Raw genomic sequence first — 25,679 nt, forward strand, 5'->3', positions numbered from 1 at the left:
GGGGGGGGGGGGCACTTATAAGATGAATGGGAATATGAATCATGCAGATCTGGAATCAAACCTAGGTAGTGGGGTCAACATTCCTCCCCCGGGAAAATTTTGATTTCTAGATGGCGGGAAATTACCTTTCTCGACTTTTGAGCTAGGTGTCTAATGACTTTATTCTTCAAAATTCAAGGTTTTCCCCCTCTTGAAAACGGTAAGGTAAACTTTCTCATTACAGTAAATAGGCCTGTTATGTGTGTATACATACATTAAAAAAAATGAGTAGTTGCTTACGTATTCTTTTTTCAATAAATCGCTAAGCTCCAAAGGAAAGGGGGTCCCCCGGGAAATTTTGATTCCTAGATGGCGGAAAAGGAGCTTTTTCCCGACTCCTGAGGTGTCTCAATTACTTTTAAATTCTTCAAAATTCAAGGTTTTCCCCTCTTGAAAACGGTCAGGTACGGTATTTTTTTTCCCCATTGTTACAGTAAATGCCTTATGTGTGTATACATACATAATTTTTTTTAAAAATGAGTAGTTGCATACGAATTTTCCATGAATCGATGAATCCCAAAAAGAGAGGGGGGTCCGACGGGAAAATTTTGATTCCTAGTATCTTTTAGCGACTTTAATTTAAGTTCTTCAAAATTCAAGGTTTTCCCCTCTTGAAAACGGTCAGGTAAATTGTTCCCATTGTTATTACAGTAGATAGGCTTTATGTGTGTACATACAAAAAATGATTGAGTAGTTGCATACGATTTTTTTCCATGAATCGATAAATCCCAAAAAGAAATGGGGGTCTGGTTCTCCCCCAGGAAAATTTTGATTCCTAGAAGGCAGGAAATGAGTTTTCCCGACTTCTGAGGTGTCTTTTAATTACTTTTAAGTTCTTCAAAATTTAAGGTTTTCTCCTCTTGAAAATTAATATAATGAATCAATGAACCCAAAGAAAGGGAGGTTCGAGTTCTTCCCGGGAAAATGTTGATTTATAAATGGTGGGAAATGAGCTTTCCCGACTTCTCAAGTATCTTTTAGTGACTTTAAAAGGTCTTACAAATTCAAGGTTTTCCCCTCTTCAAAACGGTCAGGTAAATTTTTCCCATTGTTATTACAGTAGGTAGGCCTTGATGTGTGTATACATAGGCCTACACAAAAAAATTGAGTGGTTGCATACGTTTTTTTTTTTCATGAATCGATAAATCCCAAAAAGAAGGGGGGGTCCGGGGTTCTCCCCCGGGAAAATTTTGATTCCTAGGTCGCAGGAAATGAGCTTTCCCGACTTCTGAGGTGTATTTTAATGACTTTTAATTTCTTCAAAATTCAAGGTGCACCCCCTCCCCCTCTTGAAAATGATTCAATTAATCAGTGAACTCCAAAGAAAAAGGTCCGTGTTCCCCCGGGAAAATTTCGATTTCTAGATGGCAGGAAATGAGCTTTCCTGACTTCTGAAATGTATTTTAAAGACTTTTAAAGTTCTTCAAAATTCAAGGTTTTCCCCTCTTAAAAACAGTCAGGTAAATTGTTCTCATTTTTTATTTTATGTATGTATACATACATAAACATATGAGTAGTTACATGCGTATTCTTTTTGAAATGAATCGATAAATTCCACAAAGAAGGGGTGGTCCGGGGGTTCTCCCCCTTGAAAATTTTTATTCCTAGATGGCGGGAAATGAGCTTTCCCGACATTTGAAGTGTGTTTTAATGACTTTTATGTTGTTCAAAATTCTTATTTTCTTATTGTAACAACAAAAAAGAAAAATCAGCCCACGGGTCCTGAAAAGGTAGGTCTAGAATTCTTTTTCTTTTCCCCTTTTTTTTTGTTGCCCAAGGGAGGGGTCAGGACCCAAGATCCGCCAATGTGAATTGCGAGAAAATGTAACTTGGTCGGGTACTGGATAAACATTCTCTTTCCCATCCTTCTCCTATTTCTTCCCTCCTTCTTTTCTTGCATTTCCGATCATACAAAAATCTCCAGACATTATATATTTTTTGCCAAAAAATGATTTTGCTAGGATTGTTCTATCTCACATCTGCAATCGGAATCGGCAGTGAAAAATTGCAAAGGTGATACAGTAAAATTTGGACTGAATATATAATATAGTCATTTATAATTAATTTATGTTTCACAGTAAAAATGAGTTCAAAATTTCATTTTTAAAATTTGCCTTTGTTTTTATGAGTATGATGGCCAATTTCTTTGGCATTGCAATTCTCCCAACAAAATACCATCCCAGCCATGCTATGTTTAAATTAACCAGCGAATATTATTTCACGTTATATTATTTTCGCGCCTTCTAGTGTAATTCTTTGGAATTCACAACTATCATGGTTTTATCATGCCATATTATGAGTCACTTTCTAATCTTATATTTACAGTGTTTTTTTAACGGCCGTTGTGTTAAGGGTTTTTGAAACAGCTGGGATTTATGCGGATCAATGCATTGTTGTATAAGGACAACCGTGTGGAAACGACTTTAGTGTAGTTGTCTTGTCACATTATTTGCGTTGTGAACAGCGCCCTCTATTTCATAACTTATTTACACACCACCAAATTTACGGAAGTGATTGTTGGGCAAGGTGGTCTTAAATTTTGGTTTCTGTTGTTATAAGTCACCATGGGTAAGTAACAAGCATAAACATTTAGCTCTTAGAGATGTTATATATCTTTCACTAGCATTGTATAACGTGAAGTCATGTACAGCACATGCATTCTAGTACATGTTTGAATGAATCACAGGGAAAATTTACTAGGCTAGGCCCAAAAATCGTCTGCTGCTTTTGTGACAAACGTAGACGTGAAAGCCTTGGACAAATGACAGTACTGAGGTACTGACCAAGGCCTTGGCCTAGCCTAGAACGTGGTATACTTACTAGCCTAGTAATTCTAGTAGAACCAGCAGAGTAGTGCTTCAGCTACATGTATTGCATTTGTTAATAATCAATAACTTTAATTTGCCGTGTCCTTGGCTCCAGTATGTTTTGACTATAAACAATTAACATGTTGTTCAATGTACACCAAGTATCAATCAAACAGCCATCTCATGTTTGAATACAGTTTATTTCGACTGTCAAACATATCTATCTACTGTCAGTACCATGAGAACATATCGGTTGTACAGGAAAGTATTTTCGCAGGGGTACATAGAATACCAACTCAAATTTGCATTTAAATATCAACTTTAGAAAAATAGGTGCACAGAATTATACATAATTGCCTAATTTTCAGCCTGTATTTTCAGCCTGTATTTTTTCTAGTGTGTGAAAGGATGCCAAATTTTTATGCAGGGGATAGATTTCCCATGCAGACTTCACATTCCGAGTCTGATGTTTCCTGTTTACTTACTTGATATTACTTGATACAGTAGTCTACTTCGTGAATACTTACCTGGATAAACCGACAAATTGCATATTCTTTCTCACACATGAGAACACCCCGCGAAAAATAATAGAACAGTTGACTCCTGGCTCAAGTGGCCCCGCCACCATGCAACTTCCTCATTCTTTTTCAAATCACGAAAAAGTGAACACCTCGGAATTATCGATTGTTTTTACGATGTTGTTGGATATTACCTGCTAATACAAGATCTTCTTTGGATTTTACTGTTCCTGCTTGCTGTGCTACGGGTGGGTGCCATATCGGTTCGTGGTCATCCAGGCCTGCGTGGTCATCCAGGCCCGCGTGGTCATCCAGGCCTGGCTGGCCGACCGTTACCATGACTTGATTACTTGATAATACAGACTCTTGAATTTACCCTATTGGATGGTTTGTTCCTCAATCATTAGCGCATATTCTTCCAGAGGTCTCAAGTTGGAAGAAGTAATTTCCGGGAGGTCTGCGATGGTGGGTCAAAGGGGAGGGGGACAGGCAGGGACTTTCACAGATGGAGGGTCCACCACCTCAGCCCCACCAAGGGTGGAGCTGAGGTAAGTATATTTATGATAATGGCCATCTTAGACTTAAACTTGAATATAATTTTCTTTTCTACCCCGTTTTAAAAAATAATTTTGAACTGTTAGGGACCCAGGGCCAGCTGCACCCCCTCTACCTTGAATCCACCACTGATATGGTTAATGAGCTTTCATACATTAAATTTTATTTTGTTGAAAACAGTGATGATACCCATTGGCACTGAATGAATTTGCAGAGGTGGGTTATTTTTAGGGAAATTCTTGGTTGACAGCGGGAATGCTGGAGGCCGTCCCGATTTCCGGGAGTCTCCCACAAGTTCCGGGAGACTTGGGACCCCAGTCCTCTTCTGTAATGACCAAATTTTAAACTTGACGCTGTGCTTATGAATTCCTCATTCGTGGGTACCCATTGAATAGATTATAAAGTATTGTATGGTTCATGTGAGCTTCAGTGAGTAAATGATTTAAACTGATTATAAATACAAATTTGATATACTGTACAGCATAATTTGGTTTACATTGTACGAGTCCCACTCATTGAATATACAGAAAAGGCGTGTCTGCAAACGGGTGCTTAAAATATTTTTTGCACTTTTTGAAGGGCGCTTATTCGAACGGGGCGCTTATGAAAACAGAGTGGAAATTGAATGAAAAACGGTTATATGAGGACGTAAGGAAACCGCAAATTACGAATTGTGGTGCGGCAGAAAAGATAATCTTACAGAGAGCATGGCTTGTCATGACAAGAATGTTGTGAGTACAGTATTACATTATTAACAGCAGAATAGCAGATGAAATTAGTGATGGTGGTTAGCTTGTTGGCCATCGGCCAATTGAGAATAGCAGGACGGCATGATCATTGCAGATTTTCTTGAAAACTTAGATGAGAAGGTGCAAATTGTCGGAAAAGGAGTAGGACTAGGCTATAGACAAATGTAAGAAGATAAAAGTTGGAAATATACTGTGTGTCCAGGGAGCTCTCATCTGTCCAAGATAAATATCCTCATTTTGATATTGACTACAGGAGAATGTGATTCCACTCCACACCACAAATCATGGCAACATCTACAGTCCCAGGATTGATTGGATTATTGCGGGGGCGTTTATTCAAATTAGAATGGGGCTCTTATTCAAATGGGGCGAGAAGGGTGCTTATTCAAATGGGGCGCTTATTCGCGCGAGTATGGTGTTCCCCAAGTACAGTAGTAGAGGAGGTTGCATATTTGTGTATCATTGATTCCATATTCCTTGGTAAATTCTTTCTGAAATGTATATGAGCTACAGTTTTATACATTCTATATAATTAACTATTAAACACAAGATTGAAATATCAATTCTGAATTTTTTGATTGAATATATTAAGATTTTGAGAATTAATTTCATTGTGCAGTCATTAGTAAAGCACTTTCTAAATATATAAACAAACAACAGATGCCCAGGGCTCTCAGTTTTAAAATATATGTTTAGTCTCTTTTGTATTCTACATTGCTATTTGGCCAGTGGGAATACATTTTTTAAAATACAATTGATTGAAACTAATTTTGATAAAAAGTATCTATCTGATTGGTCGATTGTGTGTGCTGTGCTGAAGCTATCACTTTCATGGCATGTTGACCAGCTCTTCAATAATCTTATTGACAATCGTTCTTTGCAATTTATACTAAGTAAAGAGTGTCAACTACCTCAGTGCTTAATACTGTATGTTTCTAAACAAATTAGGTATAATGTAAAGTAGAATCAGGAAGGAAGTAGATCAATTATCTATAAAGTGGGTCATCCTATATGAAAAATAAAGGTATTTCACCTTAAAATAAGCTGAAATTTGCATTTTTATTGATGCAGTGACTTTTACTTTTTCCTTTTATCGATCAATCTGTAGGTGTCACATACTGTGCAATAAGATTCCAAATATAAATTTTTTCTAAAATTTATTAATTTATTCAGCATTGATATTACACAGTAATTATGACAAGCAAGATGATGAGGACAATAATATTAAAAACAAATATTTACAAAATTCATAGTATTATTTAATCATATTACAGTATTAAAATAATTTATATAATAATAATTATAGTACTGATTATAAATTATGTTTGTAATTAATATATTTTCGTACTTAAAATTCCAATGATTTAGTTCTATATTTAGTTGAAAATATGTATTTGTGTGATTATACTACATGCATTGTGACCCATTTTGATTTTCATTGCATTTCTAAAAATACCTTGAAATATCAAAAAAGAACAAAAATTAAATTTTTCAGTTATGACCTTTTGAAGTGTTGGCACCATGCCCATTTTTATATTTATCAGGAATTTTATGACTACAGTGTTGTGTTTTCTACAATAATAGTAATTGATAAACCAATATAAATTTCTGTTTACTAACTACAGTAGCAAAAAACCTTATCACTTTTATATTTTGAGAGTTCTATTCGTAAGCCTACTGAATTATCCAGCTTATACAGTAGTGGGATACAAATTGGAATTCAATATAAGAATAAATAATGCAGATTTAGATTCTTTCACCTACAGAATATACTGTAGGACTCACTAGCTATGAATCTGCTCAACCCCTCCTTCCACTTTCGTTCCACAGAGCATATGCGAAAGTGTTAGATTTAAGTAAAAATGAAAGCATTTATAGAGCTTTTCTTCGAAGATAATAATGTTCACAATAAACATAAAAACCACTGAATTGTTATACTATACAGTAGTTTCCTATTGTTGTTATTGTTTGAGTAATTTGGTTATTTATAATTTGGTTATAATGTATTCTAACCCAAACCAGCTCAGTGACCAAAACAAGAAAATTTACTTTAAGTTTAATATATTTAAGCTTAAATTATAGATCATTAATACTGGAATTGACTTACTATTGCCAAAGTTTTGAGTAAAGCTTGGTTTCTATACAATCCCTACAATTGCCGACAGCTTTCGTGATGCTGATTGGTCGGTCGAATCAGGGAGCCTTCCCTGTTTGCGTCGGGTATTGCTACGATTGCACTGAAAACACTGTAGCGCGACAGTGTAGCGACTTTAAGGAACCAGGCTCAAAAGTATTATGGCTTCTCTGTACTGAATTATACAATCCGAACACAGTCTTTATGCTAATTACTCATTTAAGTTTAGTGACTATACGCTGGTGTTGGGATGGTAAAGCCTCATATGGTTGCTTCATCAATGTGAAGGTTAGCTATCATTTTGCAACTTTGCTAATGAATCCTGGCCGTTAAAGCATTTTATTTCTGCCTTTATGTCACAGCTACATGCTTGTGGAGACTAAATTTTGAGAATTAGAATATTAGAAAATAAAAATATGTAAATTATGGTTAAAAATTTTCTTTTGAAATTGACATTGATAAAATCCTAAAATCCTATTACAGTAGCTGTAATAAAGTGGGTAATATTCAAAGAAAATTCACTGACTTTATGACTGTGAAGCGTGATTCATACATTCTGCACAATACTCTAACTGATGACATCACCGCATTTGTGGAAGTTAACCCTATAAAATGCTTAATAAGGAAGTGAACAATGAAGAGAGGGGTTTACTAATCAACATTTGTATTTGTTTCAAATCACCAATGTTTTATCTTGTGAAGTGCTGCTTAATTATGAAATACTAATTATAAATCCAATAATCATAATTCAATTACGTATTACTAATTCATTATATTGTTATTAATAAAGTTATTCTTAATTAAATTACTGTATAGGCAAAAATACTTGAATAGTCTTTATCTGTTTTATCTGAGTTTTATTTTTACAAATATAATATTTTATATTTGTGATCAAAAGATTACCAAAAACTTAAATTCAAGTTGAATACTTATTTATTTTTACTTGCCTTTGAATATTTTATTTTTTGACATCTTATATATTTGTATTTTTAATTTAATTTTTTTCATTGTTTAATAATGTAAAGAATAATATGCTTGAACATTGATAAAAATATATCATGTAATGTTTTAATATTTATCATATCCTTTCTGAGTGATGCCCTGGCCATTTCTTTATCGTTCCTATTTCCTATAAATATTTATTTTTAGTATATCCTGGATGACAATGACATACAATGCAAAACAGTTTGATTCAACCTGGGGATGGTCAGCAGTGCAAAAACGGTGCTGGCATATCGTAGTAGAGTGTCTCGAATCAGATAATAACTCACTCTATAGTGTAGTACCTTTCCTTTTGGTTGCAAAATGCTAAAACTAATGTAGTATCCTGTCTGTCATGATCACTATATAATCAAAGATTGCACACAGATGTCTGGGCACAATTTATAACAATTTTAAAGTCCCGTTCTTGAGACAAAATGCTATATTTGTGCCCTCTGTTTTATAATTACCAAATAAAACGTCCTCTTCACAATTTTTGGGTAACAAATACTGTATAAGTGTTGATGTACATCAAAAAGAAGCATAAATAAAATAAAATAAGTAATTGTTTTGAGAGAGGGCATCCTAGTAGTTACCATGGTTGCTACAGAATTTGCACGCATAAATTGTGAGATTAAATTAATAAAGATTATATTTTTCTTCTTTTGTCCAATTCCAAATTTTTGAAATTGGAAATTTTGGTTGGCCCCTTGAGGGCCCACAGCAGCCACAGTGCAGTGCCAGTACCAACATATAAAGGATACATTGTCTCTTATCCCACCTAACTCTCATATGAGGATTATTCTAGGAGCAGAGTGTTCTGACACCAATTACAACCTGATTCTGGCCGGGTTTGAACCGGGGTCTACAGCGCAGGAAGCAGGAATTTTACCTCCTGGCAAAACGTTCAATTTGCGCTATCTTTTTAGTTTATAAGGTCTTTGATGGAATGTTGAAAAGTAATTCTTTTTGCGAGTGGGTGCCCTAAACTGCGTCGTTATAAAATTTACATGCAGAAATTGAAAAGTGCATTATCTTGTTATTTTAAGAGCTTTGCTGTGCATGCGTAGACCACTAGCGTTCTGAATATCTTCCATTTTCTATTACAGAAGGTAATAAGGTGTACATTCTCCGCCAATTAAAAATACTTATACAAGAAATATGATTAAAATTTAAAAAATTGGCTTTAGAGTGGGATAAACACATTGAACTTACCATTCTACTGCCAACAGAATAACGATTAAATATATTTTTAAACATATCTTTTCTTATAATATAAAATATTTATAGGAAATAGGAACGATAAAGAAATGGCCAGGGCATCACTCAGAGTGGGATAAACACATTGAACTTACCATTCTACTGCCAACAGAATAACGATAAATATATTTTTAAACATATCTTTTCTTGGCATTAGAAACTTGTCCTCGATTCAATCAATCATTAGGTCTTATATGGCAACAAATGTATTGCAACTGATGTTGGGAAAGTGTGTAATTGGCTTAGATTTGACTCACGATTATTAATTATTTGTGTTTCAATGTCAAGCATTTCTTACTTTGCAGTACTTTGAAGTACTGAAATATGTTTTCTAGGGGTGTAAATATCCTATGATTACAACACCTGTAATTATTTAAACAATGCCTAATTCCATTAAATACTGATCAGTGATAATTTTATACAGTAGGGTAAAAGTTAAAAGAGAAACTGATGGACTAAATAGTCTACTTCGAGAATGACCTAAAGTAGAGTATGGAGGTCAAGACAAAATGATACTCTGACATTTTAACTCAGACTGAGCCTAAAAATTGTAAAACAATACTTTTTTTTATAGCTCATTTAGCAAAGATCAGGCTACACTGTGCAGGAGTATTTTGTAAGTTAAGCTCTACACCCACTCGCTACACCTTTCATAGGTGAGATAGCGTTAAACATGACTTGCATACAGTTAGTAAAACACAGGTGAGCACAGTTTTGGCCCGCAGGCCACATGCAAATCGATCGCAAATTTTGTTGTGGGCCGCAAAATTATATTATAAACCCTGTGTGTGCAGCTTGCCTACCATCTTCTGCTAGAAAAGCCATTATGGATTAATATAACACCGATCACCTGTAAAAAGCATTAATTAAGCGGTATACTGTACTGTAAATCGCTAAAAGCAGTGCATAATGCATGCTGGAGATGTATAATTTTTACCATAAAATGTCACATTTGGGTTTGGCCCTTAGCCTTATTTTAAAAGTTTTGGCCCTCCGACCAAATTTTATGCCTACCCCAGTCATAAAGCAAGGAACTACAGTATTAGTAGAATCTAAAGACAACTGCATACAGTAATCTGAATAACTGTGATAGGAGATATTAGGAAATCTTAAATGCTATGACGCTAAGAAGATGAAAAGTATTTTAGACACCACTTACATTATGAATATTTTAGTACATGTTGCTAATTAAAAATTTACAATTTACTTTAAAATTGTCAAAGTGAAAATACATTAGCTGCAGTACAGTACCACAAATGTATCATTGTGATTCAAAATATTTAATGTTGATGTTGCAAATTCCGTTACAACTCAAATTTCGTCTACCTATTGTTATGTATATAATTTGTATTAATAATATCCATATTAATAATATCCAGAGTAGGCTTTTCAATTTGATACAATGATATGGATGTTGTTCAAAGAATTAGCTCTTTCTCTGTGGGTACCCTATACTTGATTGGTTAATGTTGTTACTACTGTACAGTCTTTAAGAGTTTATTCATGTCAATAAATTTGTCTTTTTATCATGAATCAATAAATTAAATTTTAACTGATATGATTTAATATATAGTAATATAATTCAGGCACACGCAGTAAATGACGATGGGCCTATATTGAAGAAGTGCCGCTATACAGAAACATAATTAATTTTCATTTTTTTGCATTGATGAAGTACTGTATATAAAAAGGAAGGGGGGGGGGGGAACGTACTACTGTACCACTCACATGTTGATAAATGGTGATATAGTTGTCTGTGTGTTGGAATGTCATTAGCTGATTGAAGAATGTTTTATACAAATTGCATGTTACTGTAAATGTATTCCCTAGTCAACTGCTTTTTCAACATGTCTGCTTGGAATAAAATGGATAGACAGGATACAGTACAGTACATCAACATTTAAAGGGTATCTTGGCAGATTAGCTGGCATTTTAATGAAACCAGCCTCCATAGAGAACTAATGTCGGCTTTATGCCTACACTTTAGTGTATAAAGACTAAAATTTTGATCTAGGCCTGTGCAACGTATTTCTATACAAGAGACCAGTATGTAGTAATGAATCAACCCTGCACATACATGAAGGGAGTGTCTTGAGCCGGTGTCGATGACAAGTCAGTACAGTTGCCCTACAATTCAAGATTGCCTTTGGCACCTTTTGAAATTTGGGGTGGTCTTGAGGTTCGGTAGACCATGGCTACGACTGATCTCTAAACAGCAAATTTACAGGGTAATCAAAACCGAAATCATCTAAATGTTTGCAATGTTTGCTTTTGAAATCGTCAATATCCATATAGTTATTTTCGGTATAATTTGGTATAATTATACCGAAGCTGTCATCATCATTATTAAATTGTGTAACAAAAGACATTTAATACAAAAGGTAAAAGAAAGAAAGATAAATGATAAAATTACAATGCAAATAAGTCAAGACGGTGCTACTACTTAACACGTTCCGTCACTAACTCCGTCAGGAGATTTAATGAATAGTTAAGATTGTAGGATTACGATATTCAATTAATAATAACACAAATATCATTTCAGTGAGTTTCAAGTGACAAATTCACCTAACGCAGGCCTATGGCAATTCAAAGGTAACTATTTCTTAACTCACTAATCATGGTATTATTGCAGAGGTATCATGGTATGCGGTACAAGGTATGCGGTCAAGTTATGCGGTATGCGGAACGGGAATAGTATTATGATCCGCTGACCGATAAACCACTGTATAGCTTACCGCTGATATAGAGAATACCGTTTTTAAACACCGGTCTTTTGCCCTCCTTGTATGCCTGGTCCATGATAATTTTGAGACTCCTTTTCTTTATCACGTCCGCCTGTGGTAGATCTTCGGTAACAAACATATCCGACAATCATAGAACTGATTTTGCACGTATTAGTACCTCTCGTCTTTGCGGCCGATGAATAAATTTAGCGATTATGTGTCTCGGTTTTCCCATCGCCTGTCTACCAGGTCGGTGTGCATTTTCTATTATTGTCGTCGGTAAGTTCAGTTTATGGTTTATTATATCACGTACTGTTTTCATGGGATCTTCATCGTTTCGTTCAGGTATTCCTCCAAATCTCAAATTAAAGGATCTCAAATATCGTTCCATTTTTAGGATTTCCCCTTCAAGTATTGACAGCCGGTTACGATCATTCGTAGTCGATTCTGTCACATTTGTGATTTTGGTTTCAAACTCGTCGATTATCGTTTCAAATGAGTGGATTTTCTCTAAACGGAGACCACTAAAATTAGTGACTTGTCTACAGTAAGACAAAGAAAAAGTCATATTGGATAACTTTAGGTTATTGAACATTTAGTTGATTACAGCCTGGCCTGTGGAACTGGGGCCGGGACCCCAGGCCCCCACTTTTTGGCAGGAAATATATAATGTCTATGCAGATGTTTGGACAGTATGATCGGAGAAATGGTGGTGGGCCCCCCCTCTCTCACACTTTATGCTAGTTGGCCCCACTTTGAAAAATGTTCCACCGACCCTGTATATAATATACCGTATTTCAAGTAATATTTTTATTATTTTTTATTAAATGGTATGATAACGATAATAACACTACCATAGTGGTCTCTAAAGTTTAACATTCCAAGAATAGAATATATTTTTTCTTTGAATTTGATCCTGTGATTGGTTTCTACTGTAAATGACGGAATCATATAGTCAAGTCTTTTAGCATCTGAAACCAAATGAAATCATTCATGTAGTTAAGTTTTTTAGCAACTGAAACCAAATTTAAACATGTTTTAAAAGAATTTCATATCTAATTCTTAAGTCTTATATCAGGTCCTAATATATCATCAAATGTGGCCAAAAAATTCTACTATATAAAAGCTGTATTTTAAACCAAAAAGCATTGGCGGGTACAAGTATGATTGCACTGTACAGGTGGTATAGTGCCATGAAGTAGGGCGTATTTTAACTGTGGAAGTAATTGAAATTGAATGTTTTCCTGGTTCTGGGACTTGAATATTTTAGGGCTGGGCTAGCAAACAAATACACTAAAACTAGACCAATATTCAATAGTTGATATATAAGGGCTAGTAATTATTTTAGTAAAATTAACATTTTTACAGCCCTAGACACATAAGGTAGAATCAATATAATGCTTTGTGCTAGCATCGTAGTTTTCACACACATTGCAGTGGGGAATAGAGAATGCCTCCCAGTGGATGAATTTAAAGAAACTGAAATTTGCCGCTAAAATTAGTGACTTGTCTACAGTAAGACAAAGAAATTTAAGTCATATTGGATAACTTTAGGTTATTAAACATTAGTTGATTACAGCATGGCCTGTGGAACTGGGGCCGGCAGAAAATATATAATGTCTATGCAGATTTTTTTACAGTATGATCGGAGAAATGCTGGTGGGCCCTCCCCCCCTCTCTCACGCTTTATGGTAATTGGCCCCCAGTTTGAAAAATGTCCCACCGACCCTGTATAATATGCATTTACTGTGTCCTTTTCATAATTTGTATTAGTCATATTTGTGTTCAGTTATGATGGCATACATACATCAGTTAACCCCCTCAAATATAATTATTGAAAACGGCTAAAAAGGGCATCTTACAGTATGAGGATTCTCCCATTGGTTTGAAAAAAAACCCCCAGAAATTAAACTATGGAAACATCATCATGTCATTATTGAATTTGAGATAATTATGCTATAATGAACCTTTTAATTTTTAATACTCATTAATTGATTTATGGGTGCATTTGTTTAAAACCAAAAGTTATCTAGTATTAGAGTCTATTTTGTCTCTTGGGGCTTTGAAAAGGGTTCTCACGGTTTCAAATTAGAGGGGTCTCAAATAGTGTTTTTTTTAATGTATTAAAAAAAATAATGATATAATTTCATTAATTAATTTAATTAACATACACTGAGTTAATAATCATTGTGTTGTACTATATTTTCAGAAGCATCCTACTAATTATAAGCATTTACCATAATTAAAACACAACAGCTTGCATTTATTACCAAACTATGTCTTTTAAATGGATGGCTTTCTGGCTGCATGCAGAAATGTAATGATTGATTTTTTTGTGAAATATGGCAATGATTTGACAGACATTGCACTTTAAAACCTTTAACTGACTGCCAGGAATCATTCAACCATAACACAGATTCCTTTTAGTCATTCAGAAATAAAGATTAAAATGTTATAAAAAGAAATGTTACAATCTCTTTAATGTAATAGTTCTCTTCATTTTGATCAATGTCATTCTCTCAATTTAATTTTTAGAAGAATTAAAACATTTATTCAGTATTTTAAAAAGAAAGTAATACAAAGAAAACATTAAAAAAATATTGACAGATATCTTTTAAATCCTAGTTGGTCATAAATCAAGCAAAATCTTAGGTTACCTTTCTTTATTCAATTTATTGCAATTCACAAAGAGATAAAAAAAAAAAGGAAGCAAAAGGACAGGTTCCACAGACTCAGGGTCCAAACAAAGGGAAAACGCCCAGGACATAAAACATCAAGACATCAGAAATACATATAAATCTCACAGACTAAATTGACCAATATCATCACTATCACTTTTACAGTAAGTTGTCACTTTTATTGGAACGCACATCAGTTTTCTACTGTCATCATACCTTAAGCCCTGTCCAAAATATCAATTTTTATTTGATAAAAAACTGTTGTATGCCCATAACATGGAGGTATTATGAGAAGATCACTCGAAAAAGTTCCGCGCATGCAGCGCTATTCAAATGGGCCAAGAACAAAGCTGCCGTAGCGTGTGAAGGACGTTTGGCGATGCCTTTGAAGTCTAATGTGTTTCCCGCCACTAAATGCTCAGCAGGCTTTAGTTTACCAAGAAATTGAACATGTCGAAATGGAGAGCACCTTCTTTTCTCAATGCGTACTACAGTCAATCACTATGGCTGCGCAATCGTTTCCATTTTGAAGCTGATAAATTTATCTTTCAAGAAATACCAAACACCTTAATATTTCTTCAAAAAAGAGTTTCAAATTAATTGAAATATCTACATGAGATTCAAAAGTATGATATATCTCAACTTGAATTTCCATAAATTGGATAAAACTCGATAATTCTAATTTTAACAGATATTAATTAAGAAATGATTGAGGATTATAATAAACTTAAGTCATTTTAGTGTCAACGAGTGTGGACTATTCGAAAATTCAATCCAAAGTCAGAGTAATTTTCAGTTTTACGCTGCCTTAGCTTTACAGTAGTCAAACCAGTCAATTATTAGACAAAATTATAATGAACACAGAAGTAATTGTAACAGAAATACTTTGTGAAATCTGTTCGTGAAATATACACTCAATAACATACTAAAAGTCCAAAAAAATCCAATCAAGGGAGCATTCTTAATTTTAAAGAAATTTAATGAGTTAAAAATAAACGGTTTATCACACAATTGTTGTGTTGAAGCGAACCAGGTCGTTGCCAAGTTGTTGCTAATGAAAAAATGTTAATAATAAGGTAATACGCCCGCGCTCGATCCAAAGGTGGGGAACACATTGGTTTGTCGCGTCAAAAGGAACTGTTGCCGGGTGATCTCCTTCTGAATAATACCTTCATGCCCATAGTATGTACCTAATAGTCATGATGTGCCTATACATTTTTTTAAAGTTAATTTTTGTTTCGTTTGGAAGTTCATATGGAAAAGTTATTTTATTGCATATTTAGTACCATTAGTATAAAAATTCTGATAACTGTATCTTATATTACTGTATGTCAAGAATTTTCACATCGACAATGGTCCCAGGAAACAGAAACTTATTAAAACTGATTTAAAGAGGTATAATCTCTAATTGACCAGTCTCTCTGCTACATGGAAGGATGTAATTGGTGGTACAGTGAGAATGTAGACCATAATGACTGTCATTGTAGACCTATTGATCATCATTCCCATTGTTTTTTGTATTTCAAAGCAAATCTTCACATGTAACATTTAGATTCACATATTGTCTATATGGTCTTAAATCTGAAAAGTACAATTAAAAATGTATTTGCTCTTTTAAAAGCTAATTGGTCAAATGATAACCCAGATTAATACTGCACTTTTCAGTCTGATTAATGAGTTAATAATCTTTAACTTGATTACCAAACAATTTATGGGTCCATGGAAAAATATGTATTTCTAATTATGTATATCTTGGATGGTAGTAAAATAACGAGAATAACATCGTAGGTAACAAACGATGAAAACAGAAACTGGAAGTAGAACTTGTGACATCAACAAATAGTATTAATTGCTGCGAAGCAGCCAATTCATATTCTTGACAGCAATTTGACCTCTGAAAGGTCATTGTTTGTTAAAAAAAACGAGTGCCTAAGACGACTGAAAGCGGAGTTTCCTTCTTTCGTTCTGCCGGGTAAAATCAGTTACTGTAGGCGACGTTTGTAGACTAACCTACTCGTACCAACGTCCACATGTCGCGCTAGCCTTATCTTACTCTAGGCCTAGACTAGCTAGGATGGTATAGGCCTAGCCTTGAAGGGACGAAGGTCCCAATGAAAAACAATGTCGCTCTTTGATAGCTAACATTGTCTATTTAACATCACAATAATTCATTATTAAACCTATAGTTTTTTTTTTGAAATCTCAGCCGATACCTTGCACAACTGGCTAACATCTCTATCTATTTTCGTGACGTCATGGCTCGCTGGCTAACACTTGTGATATGTCTCGCACTTGTGATCAAATAACACGCTGGCTCGCACTTTGGCAACACTCTTTGGCAGTCAACTCGCCCCTAGAAAACCCGCTCTTGGAAACTTGCCCCGTAAAAAAATGTACACTTCCTAGACCATGCAGTCTTCAAAATAAAAATTGTAACCTTTGGTAATCAACTACATTTTCCACATACATACAAATTTTTGAAACTTTATTTAAAAAAAACAAACCTAAACCATAATTCACCACACTATAGACAAAATGAAAAATTACAACTTTGTTACCCAATGAGAAGTGTTCTAATATAGACAATGGGTCGTGTCTCATGTATTATTTGTTATAGTTTTATTATTCATTATTTTCACTTGACTCGCATAAATAATTTTGTTCGAAGAACATTTATATGCAGTTGTACTTCGCAGCCTTTTGTTTATTGATAGATTGGAGTTTAAATATTTTAATGTATTTTATTTATGCGTACTGATACTTGAATGAGGAAACCATATTATCATTGAAATAACATGTAATTGAAAGAGAAAGATTGGATTTTAAATATTTTAATGTATTTTATTTATATGCGTACTGATACTTGAATGAGGAAACCATATTATCATTGAAATAATGTGTAATTGAAAGGTAATACCTTACTTTAATATCCAATTTTTAAGCAATTAAAATACTGAGCTTCATATTTCAAGATCTTGAGCTTTACACCAATAGTACATTTTTAAATAAAACAAAAAGGCAGTAACTCCGGATCACCATTTTGATCTATTTGTTCATTCTCAATGGTACATTTTTTTGTGAACAAGGAAGTTAATATTTGTGATAAAAATCAAATATTTAAAGTCAACCAGTCTCAATATCAAAGTTGATAATAGGAAGATGAATACATTGATTGTTGTATGAATATTAAATTAATACTATTTTGGTTTTCACAGGTTCTACTTCTAGTTTTTGTTTCCGTCATTTTCGTGCTGCACCTTTAGGCTGCAACAAAAAAGAGGAAACAGTATTTTTATATATCAATTTAGTCGAAAAGCCTCTATTTTGGCTATCGAAGGCTTACAGTACATTCATCATATATAGTCAGGGTTCGTCAGAGAGAATTGTAATAAAATAATCGCAAACAAAAGTTTATTGGCTCTATCGTCGTACGTCGATATATACATCCATTATTGAAAATCTGAAAAAATAGCCATACAGAAACTGACGGCAGTAGAAGTGTGGGGGGGAGGGGGCAGAATGAATACAAATAAATGAAATAATATTAAAAAATAATAATAATATTAATATTAATAACAATAATAGTAAGAAGGCAGTTTGGCTCATTGGTTTCCATTCTGTTTGTTGAACTTCTGTGGTCAGGATTTCAAACCACATGCTGCCAAAATCTCGACCAAAATTACTGTACTTAAACAATAAACAAACCATACCAAGATAGCGATTTGAAGTTCTTATCCAAGCTTGGTAACTCATCACAAAATCATGAATAATGTATATTTGTAAAATTGAAAATTAATTTAGCAAGTTTTAAAGACGCATACTTTCTAAAAATGATCATCCACTCTACAACGAGTACAATTTTCTCCCATCCCATATCCATATTCGCTCTTTACCTAGTCGTACTAAACGCTATAACAAATCGTTTGTTCCACATTCTATTGTAATTTACAACAAATATGTTAAAAGATAATTTTTGCTACCCACGGAGAGAACACCTTGATCATATCATATCAATATCAATCTAATTAATAATTGTAAATTTTACTGTATTACCTAAAGTATTTATTTGAATTGCATATATTGAATTGTTTTTGCCGTTTAACATAACTTTTTCTATTTTAAATTGTAATTGAATTGTGTTTCTTAACCTTTCATATGTAATTGTATATTGAATTTCTTACCTTTTATTGCAGTGTATAAATGAAGAATTTCTGATGTATTTATTTTAAATATATTAGACCAATAAAGAATAAAGAAAAGAAAGAATAACAATATTATTCCATTTATTTAAAGATACATGAAGGTATGAAAAATATCTCACACGAGTCTTAATTGATTGATCATCAGACCTGCTTATTGTTCACTTAACAGAATAATACCAGTACATAAGTATCGTCAATATGTTTAAGAACATTAACAATGTATACACAGTATTTGCAATAACTTATAAATAAATTATAAAGTATAAGTGTTTATTTGCGAGTATGTTTGTGATCATATGGCAAGTGTTTAATATCAGTCTACACATGAACTCTATCTGGACCACGCATGCTACTTCCAAATAAGAAAAAATTGTTTGAATTTATTTCCAGATCTCTGCTCAAGTGCTTCACAACTCCCTCCATTACACAAAGCAAAAAAAAAAAAAAACAAATGATGTCATATGTTCAACAATTTAAAACCTATCCAATTATTTATTGGTCTATAGAAAATCACAGTTACAGATTTGTTTATTGGAAAGAAGAAACTTAAGTAACGTAACAAAATTTACATGCAAGATAAATTTGGAATTATAAAAAATAAAAAGAATAAGGTAAAGCTGTTGCTTTTTTTTTTTATAGGAAATATTTCTTGCTACCTATAAGATGAGCTTTATAAAATTCTAATTATAGTATTTTACTGTCAAGAGATAATATTTTTAATTAGCAATATAGACATTATTTATAGTTTTTGTCATCTTTCAAACTTGTTTGTTTTAATAAGTTAAATTCAAATTGCAATCTCTAACATATCTTTGAATTATTTATATTAATTACAGTATTATGGATGTGTTGGTAAGCGCAGTTATTTTATATATGGTCGCTGGTAATAAAACCGGATTAAACAAATGACTAATATTACCTGTTGATGGTGATGATGATCATAACTTGTGTCTATATTGACCTAAACAAGGAAATACAAATTAGAAGTACCAGTGTGAGTGTCCTTAAGTCCACAAGCAAGTAGTGGCTAACAAAAGTGGATTATGTCTATCTTCCTCCATAAAGTTGTTTGCACTACTTGTAGCTACAAAAAAAAAACAAAATGCTGCCCTCTATATGTTACCAGCAACCACACAGTTGTGTTTATTATTATTATTGCAGTAAGAATTATGTGTACTTTATATGCCAACATACCGGATTAGATTACTGTACTATTGGTTATTGTTGTGTGTGGAATACATTTTATTGAGGTATAAACAAGAGATAATTATTAATTTTACTGAAGGCCATTTAGAATCGACACCGAAATAATAATCATCATTATTATGAACGTTGAAATTATTAAAGGTCGATCTTGTGATACAAAATTGATTGTCCTGTTGAAAAGTGCTTTTAATCTACCTGGATTATACAGTATTGATATTAGTTTTGTTTGCTAAAATCATTTTATTGATTATTATTATAAATGGTTTGGTTATTATTTGTTTACATCCTAGAGAATCAATCTGGTCTGGAAGCGGAGGTGCAGTTTTCCTACGACGCAGTCAACAGCGATGAGCTGGACCTCAACGTAGGTGATATCATCAAGAATATAAACATGATGGATGGTGGGTGGTGGGAAGGCGAAATTAACGGCAAACGCGGAATGTTTCCTGACAACTTTGTAAAGGTAAAGATGCTCATGTGTCATATTCTTCAAAAATAGTTTCACCAATGTGTACAGTATGTGGGCCTCGGTGCCTTGAGAAACTAAAACATCCCAACCCAAATGCATAGTCCTTGTAATATTATTATTATTATTATTGCACTCATCTTTAATTGGTTATAATATTGTTATTGCTTTTTCTTCACATTGTAATATCAAAGATACTAGAAAAACGAGATAGAGTTCTCCACAGAAAAAAATGTTCCACCGAAATGCATGGTGGGAATACAAATAATGGGGTGCCGCGTACGACTGGACCTAAAAAACCTCAGCCACCATAACATAACTGTGAATACATAACTCCTTTTGCGGAGGTTGAAATCGTTGCTATTATCCATAACATGCAAACCCGTAGGCATAAATAAATCAAAACAATAAAATGACAGACACAAAAGCGCAGATTCGTATGATCAGACTCTGATTATTGATAGTTTTCCTCCATTAGTGGAGAAAGAAGGGCGCCCTGCGCGCCTAGTTATACCTAGCAACAGAAGGGCGCACTGTACGTCTGGACCAAGTATTGAAAACTTGCATTATAAAATTGCTATGTGAGTGCTCTATCTTGTATTTCTAAATTTTAGTATCTTTGGTAATATTAACTAGACTCTCCATCCAGCTGTTAACTTGACATTCTCATGATGCTCTGTGTATAAAGCTCTGTCCACACTATCAAAAAATGCCCATATATAGTCATGATGTGCCTATATATGGTCATGATGTGATGTCATGACCATATTTAGGCATGTCACATTTGATAATCTGGACAGGGCTTCATAAAAATTTATTTGGTTGTTGAAAATTATTAACTGTGATACTCGGAAAATGTTTTGTGTTAAAAGAGTAAAAAAAACACTTAACACACCAAAAGAAATTAAAAATTAAATAAAATGTTATGTGAAATTCCATCTCAATACTCACCATTCCTCCCTCTGTAGGTTTTTAAGCCTCAGTATTTCTGGCTATGAAAAAAATTGGTATTTTTATTAGTAACAGACTTTCACAGGATTTGAACCTAAGACCCTGAGATTGTAGGCAAGCATCTAAACCATCACCATCACAACTGTACTCTCTTGTATGAGATTCATGATACAGAAGCTATTTGTTTATAGAAATGAAACTAAAAGTAAAAGAATTATAAATGTTGTAGAATAAAAATGTTTTAAAAAACCAGAAAAAAAAAAAGTTCAATAGTATTAATATTTTTAAAATTTATTTACATTTTATTTCATATGAAACATGCCATCATTATTCTGTACATTAACTTATTTTATTTATTTTTTAAAATCCTTATTGCTATGGTTAAATTTTTTTTGAGTATCAAAGCTGTTAGTGTTTTAACAATTATGATTCAGCGATCCGAGCATCCATGTCGTAACCGCAGCTTGACTCAGTCAGTACGTCTTTAACTCATCAGGAATGTTGTAGATGAATATTAAATATTGAAAACCATTGATGATAGAATCTTTTTATATTTTAATGACTGCATTTCATGTTTTGAACTTAAGTGGGAGTTTTCCTTGTTAATTTATCACATGCCTTAAAAGGAAGTTCTTTAATTATTGGAAAAAACACTTTAAGCATCAAGTAGCTCAGCCCCTCATCATGAATATGTGAAAACATCAAGACTGCATCTGTACTTGTTGCATTGCAAAGTGGGTAGCAGAAGTCAGCTTGACAAATATGGTCATAGCGTTTCCTCTGCTACACGCCAGCTTCCTCCATGATATCACACTGCCAATTTCAAATGCCGAAACATAAACACGCAAACTCGATCAACAATTCTATGAAATGAAATGCAAGGAGGTAATTTAGAGATAATAGAAAAAAAGTGGGGTTCTGGTGTTGATTTAAGGCAACAGTTAAGCAAGTTTCACTTGGGGATAAAGTGTAAGCAACACTTGTGCAGAATCAGCTATTAATATGGTGCATGCTGAGGAGAAAGAAACCAAGAAAGTCTCGAAAATAGGCTCCTTTAGAAAGGGTATTAATTTGCTTAAAAGGTCAAAGCGCAAAACTGACGATGAGAACGAAAGTTCATCTGCTGAGGTAGAAGTGAGTAGTGCCGTTGTTTTCTTTTTGCTGGTTAATTTTAAGATATTTTCCCACATGAAAACTGAAATTTTTATTTCAAGCGATGGTAAGTCATCAAACTTTCATAATTAGTTAATCCATACTTTTGAAAGGCTTCCGTTTTTAAGATGTTTTTCTGCACATTGAAAGTATAACTAGATCATGGTCAAAATAATTACAAACATTTATTATCAAAGGTTTTTTGAAATACTTCCTGAAAGGGAAAATATCAATTAATTTTATAATAATACTAATTTACAGTTCATTATAGTAACATTGTTAAAGTAATAAGAAAATCTATTGAAATTTACAGAAATTAGTAATTGGCTGTTAAGGAATCATGAATATGCATTTCCTTCCTACTACAGTTAATATTCTTAATTTTGCCAGAATGCTCTCAGTGAATATGCATTCAAATACAAAAAACCCCTGGCAATATCTGTTCCATTGACGCTCCCTCCAATTAAAGACCCAACTGAACATTTTCCCTCTCATTAAAGACCACTATAAAATATGTAGTTATGTTAATACACTTTTTCTATAATATATATTGTTATGTATGACTTACACAAAGAAATATTAGCCAGTGCACTTTGTAAGATGATGTTTTGTGTATATTGAATAACGATATTATGTTTATGGCGATGTAATAATTTTAATGGGAGGTTGGTTAAAACGAGTACAGGCCTTGATATACGGCTAATGTTTTATTATGAATAAATAACAGCATGCAGTTACTGTACGTCCATGTCAGAACAATTAATGTATTATAAATTGATTTCCCTCTAAATAGAGAAATCTAAAGACCACATTTAGTGCCCAGGAGTCCCAAGTCCCTTGCAGAGTCTTGGAATGGAGTCTCCTGGAAATCAGCAGGATGTGTATTATTGTCTTCCAGAAGTCAGTGCATCATAATGTTGATCACCATGCAAAGCAAAATATATTTAGATGTGTTAATAAACCTCATGTAAAACAAATCTTCTGAATGATGATTCTACCAACTTGGGATCCCTATTGAGTGCCAGTTATTAATTATAGGGATTCTTTTAGAGACCAAGAGACCATGGTTTTGCCAGACTCAACTGAACATTTTCTACTACTTTCAAAATATTGGATTTAGTTCAGTTTTTTACAGACATCAAAATAACATATATCAGAAGCCAAAGTTTTGCCTATACATATTTAATACTGTTAGTACAGTAGGAGCTTGATGTTTGTATTTTTGTAATTAAATAGAATTTAATGAGTGACTACCGAGAAATGTTTAATAATAATGAATCAGTATTCATTCTAAAACACTTGGAAGAATACATTGAAACATAATGTATCATATCAAAGTTTTGGCAAACCCAATGTTCCCTTCAAATAAAGAATACATTAAAATATACTTAGTTTAAAGCAGGTTTAAAAAAAAAAATGACCAGCTCTGGCTAGATGGACCACCCTCACAAAATATTGTTGAAATTAAATAAAATAAAATAAATTTTGATCATCTCAGTTGACTGGGTTTCAACTTCTTGTCCCTTTTTTTTTCCCAGGGGTCGACGACTCCACATTTGTTTTTATTTAATGAAAAAATTTGTCAAGTTGAGATTGAGATTTAATTCCTTTTGTAGAATTACAAATGACTTGCGCTATGGAACTTAAAATCGGTCAATATTCATTTCAACATACATACACTATATTAACACCAGGCATTATGTACTGTACTGGCACCTTTCTGGACCAGTTTGATAATTCATAAAAATTTATAAATGAAATATATACTATGCTGTATGTCATACTAAGTTGATTCCCATTTAAGCTCAGGATTATCTGTGGCCCACAGAGGACCATTACATGTTTGATGAAAATCAGCAAAGAAGAATATGATTGAAATTACAGTATACTGTCCTAGTATTTATTATCTGCTGATTGATGACTTTGGGAATTTGGAAACACGATGCAAAGTCCATAATCCCTAGGTTTGTTATATAAAGCCCACTGACTAGCTTTGTCTGTTAAATCAATCCATTGTTCATAAATTACATTTAATTAGATTTATTGCATTCTGTAGTGTATTTTAATAATAATGATAGTGTATTTTAATAATAATAATAATGAATAATCATCATCATCATTATTATCAGCCTCTCAGGCAACTGCAGACAGATGGCCTCCTCAAACCCCATTCTTTTCTATTCTTCGCCAGATTTGCCCAGTTAGCTCCAAGCTGATTATAATTAATATTATTAATATTAATAATATATTTAAGTCAGACAATTTTCATAGTAAGTCCACGCATCAGTGAATATTGAATTGGTTTGGTAGGTGTCTCATTGGAAATTGGTAAATTTATTTGATGTTCTTAAATGAGAAATTTAATAATTATATTAATTGAATTTTTGAGTGAGTTTTTTTTTTTTTCAGACCTTAGAAAGGACTTTTATAAGGAAACCCTCTGACTGTCATTGGTGATTTCAAATAAGAATATAATTTTATTTTTGACCAGTTAGCACACCCTTCCAAGAAAAAAATAAAATTTCCAACATTTTTTTTGTTTGAATTTATTTTTATTACGCCCTCCCTTCCCCGAAATTTTCAAAAATAAGATATATTTCTTCCTTAATTAATTTAAAGCATTTATCAATCTCATACTACCCTGTTTGAATTCATCAATAAAAATTATATTTGCTGCTCTGCCTAGATACTTTTTGCAAAATCGTTTTGCTAAATAAGAAAAAAACATTATTTTTATTTTTAATCTACCATGATGTTCTTAAAAAATAAAATAAAAAAGTTCGCTGAACTATTAAAAAAGTCGCGCCTTACCACAGCCGAGATAGTTTTTCTTGTGTAAGCCAGACATAAATAAAACACAACAAAAGGTCATTTAATTACTTTAAACAAATATTATGCTTTACATGATAACAGCAGTGATATCTTTCCTGTCATAGCTTTATAAGGTGACATAAATGGCTGTGTTTTGCTAAACTGGTAACAAACATTAGATTAATAATCTATCACTGTCTGTCAAGTATCCAGGATATAGGATATGACTACAATAGGAAGACCTCTCATGTTTACTGATTGCAACTAACAATATATAGCATAGAATCTGTATTATAGTTACCATATTTATTTGAAAAAAACGCCCTTTGTCGTTGAGAAAGTTTTTTGTGGGGTGTTTATTCGAGGAAGGCATTAATTTTTTTGTACACCCCTAAATTTCACTCAAACAAGTCCACATTTTTACTGTATGTTGTTGTATTGTCGACA

At 33.2% G+C, this 25,679-nt stretch overlaps 1 protein-coding gene across 10 annotated transcripts in view; it reads left to right on the forward strand.

Moving 5' to 3' along the window:
* Nucleotides 1-2,481: 2,481 nt before the first annotated feature.
* Nucleotides 2,482-25,679, forward strand: part of LOC117116851 (SH3 domain-containing kinase-binding protein 1-like) — a 52,821-nt gene continuing 29,623 nt past the window's right edge. For 8 of the 10 annotated variants that reach the window (XM_033260945.1, XM_033260950.1, XM_033260954.1 and 5 more), the window contains exons 1-2: nucleotides 2,482-2,607; nucleotides 20,143-20,315. In XM_033260945.1, the coding sequence (XP_033116836.1) occupies nucleotides 2,604-2,607; nucleotides 20,143-20,315 (177 nt within the window). In that variant the 5' untranslated portion in view covers nucleotides 2,482-2,603. Of the gene's footprint in view, nucleotides 2,608-19,813; nucleotides 19,897-20,142; nucleotides 20,316-22,102; nucleotides 22,404-25,679 lie in introns of those variants that run through there. The other 2 variants (XM_033260953.1, XM_033260949.1) reach the window with 2 other exon arrangements.

This window comes from Anneissia japonica, unplaced genomic scaffold, assembly GCF_011630105.1.
Source record: "Anneissia japonica isolate Jap-2015-1 unplaced genomic scaffold, ASM1163010v1 scaffold1302_len1884557_cov193, whole genome shotgun sequence".
NCBI lineage: Eukaryota > Metazoa > Echinodermata > Crinoidea > Comatulida > Comatulidae > Anneissia > Anneissia japonica.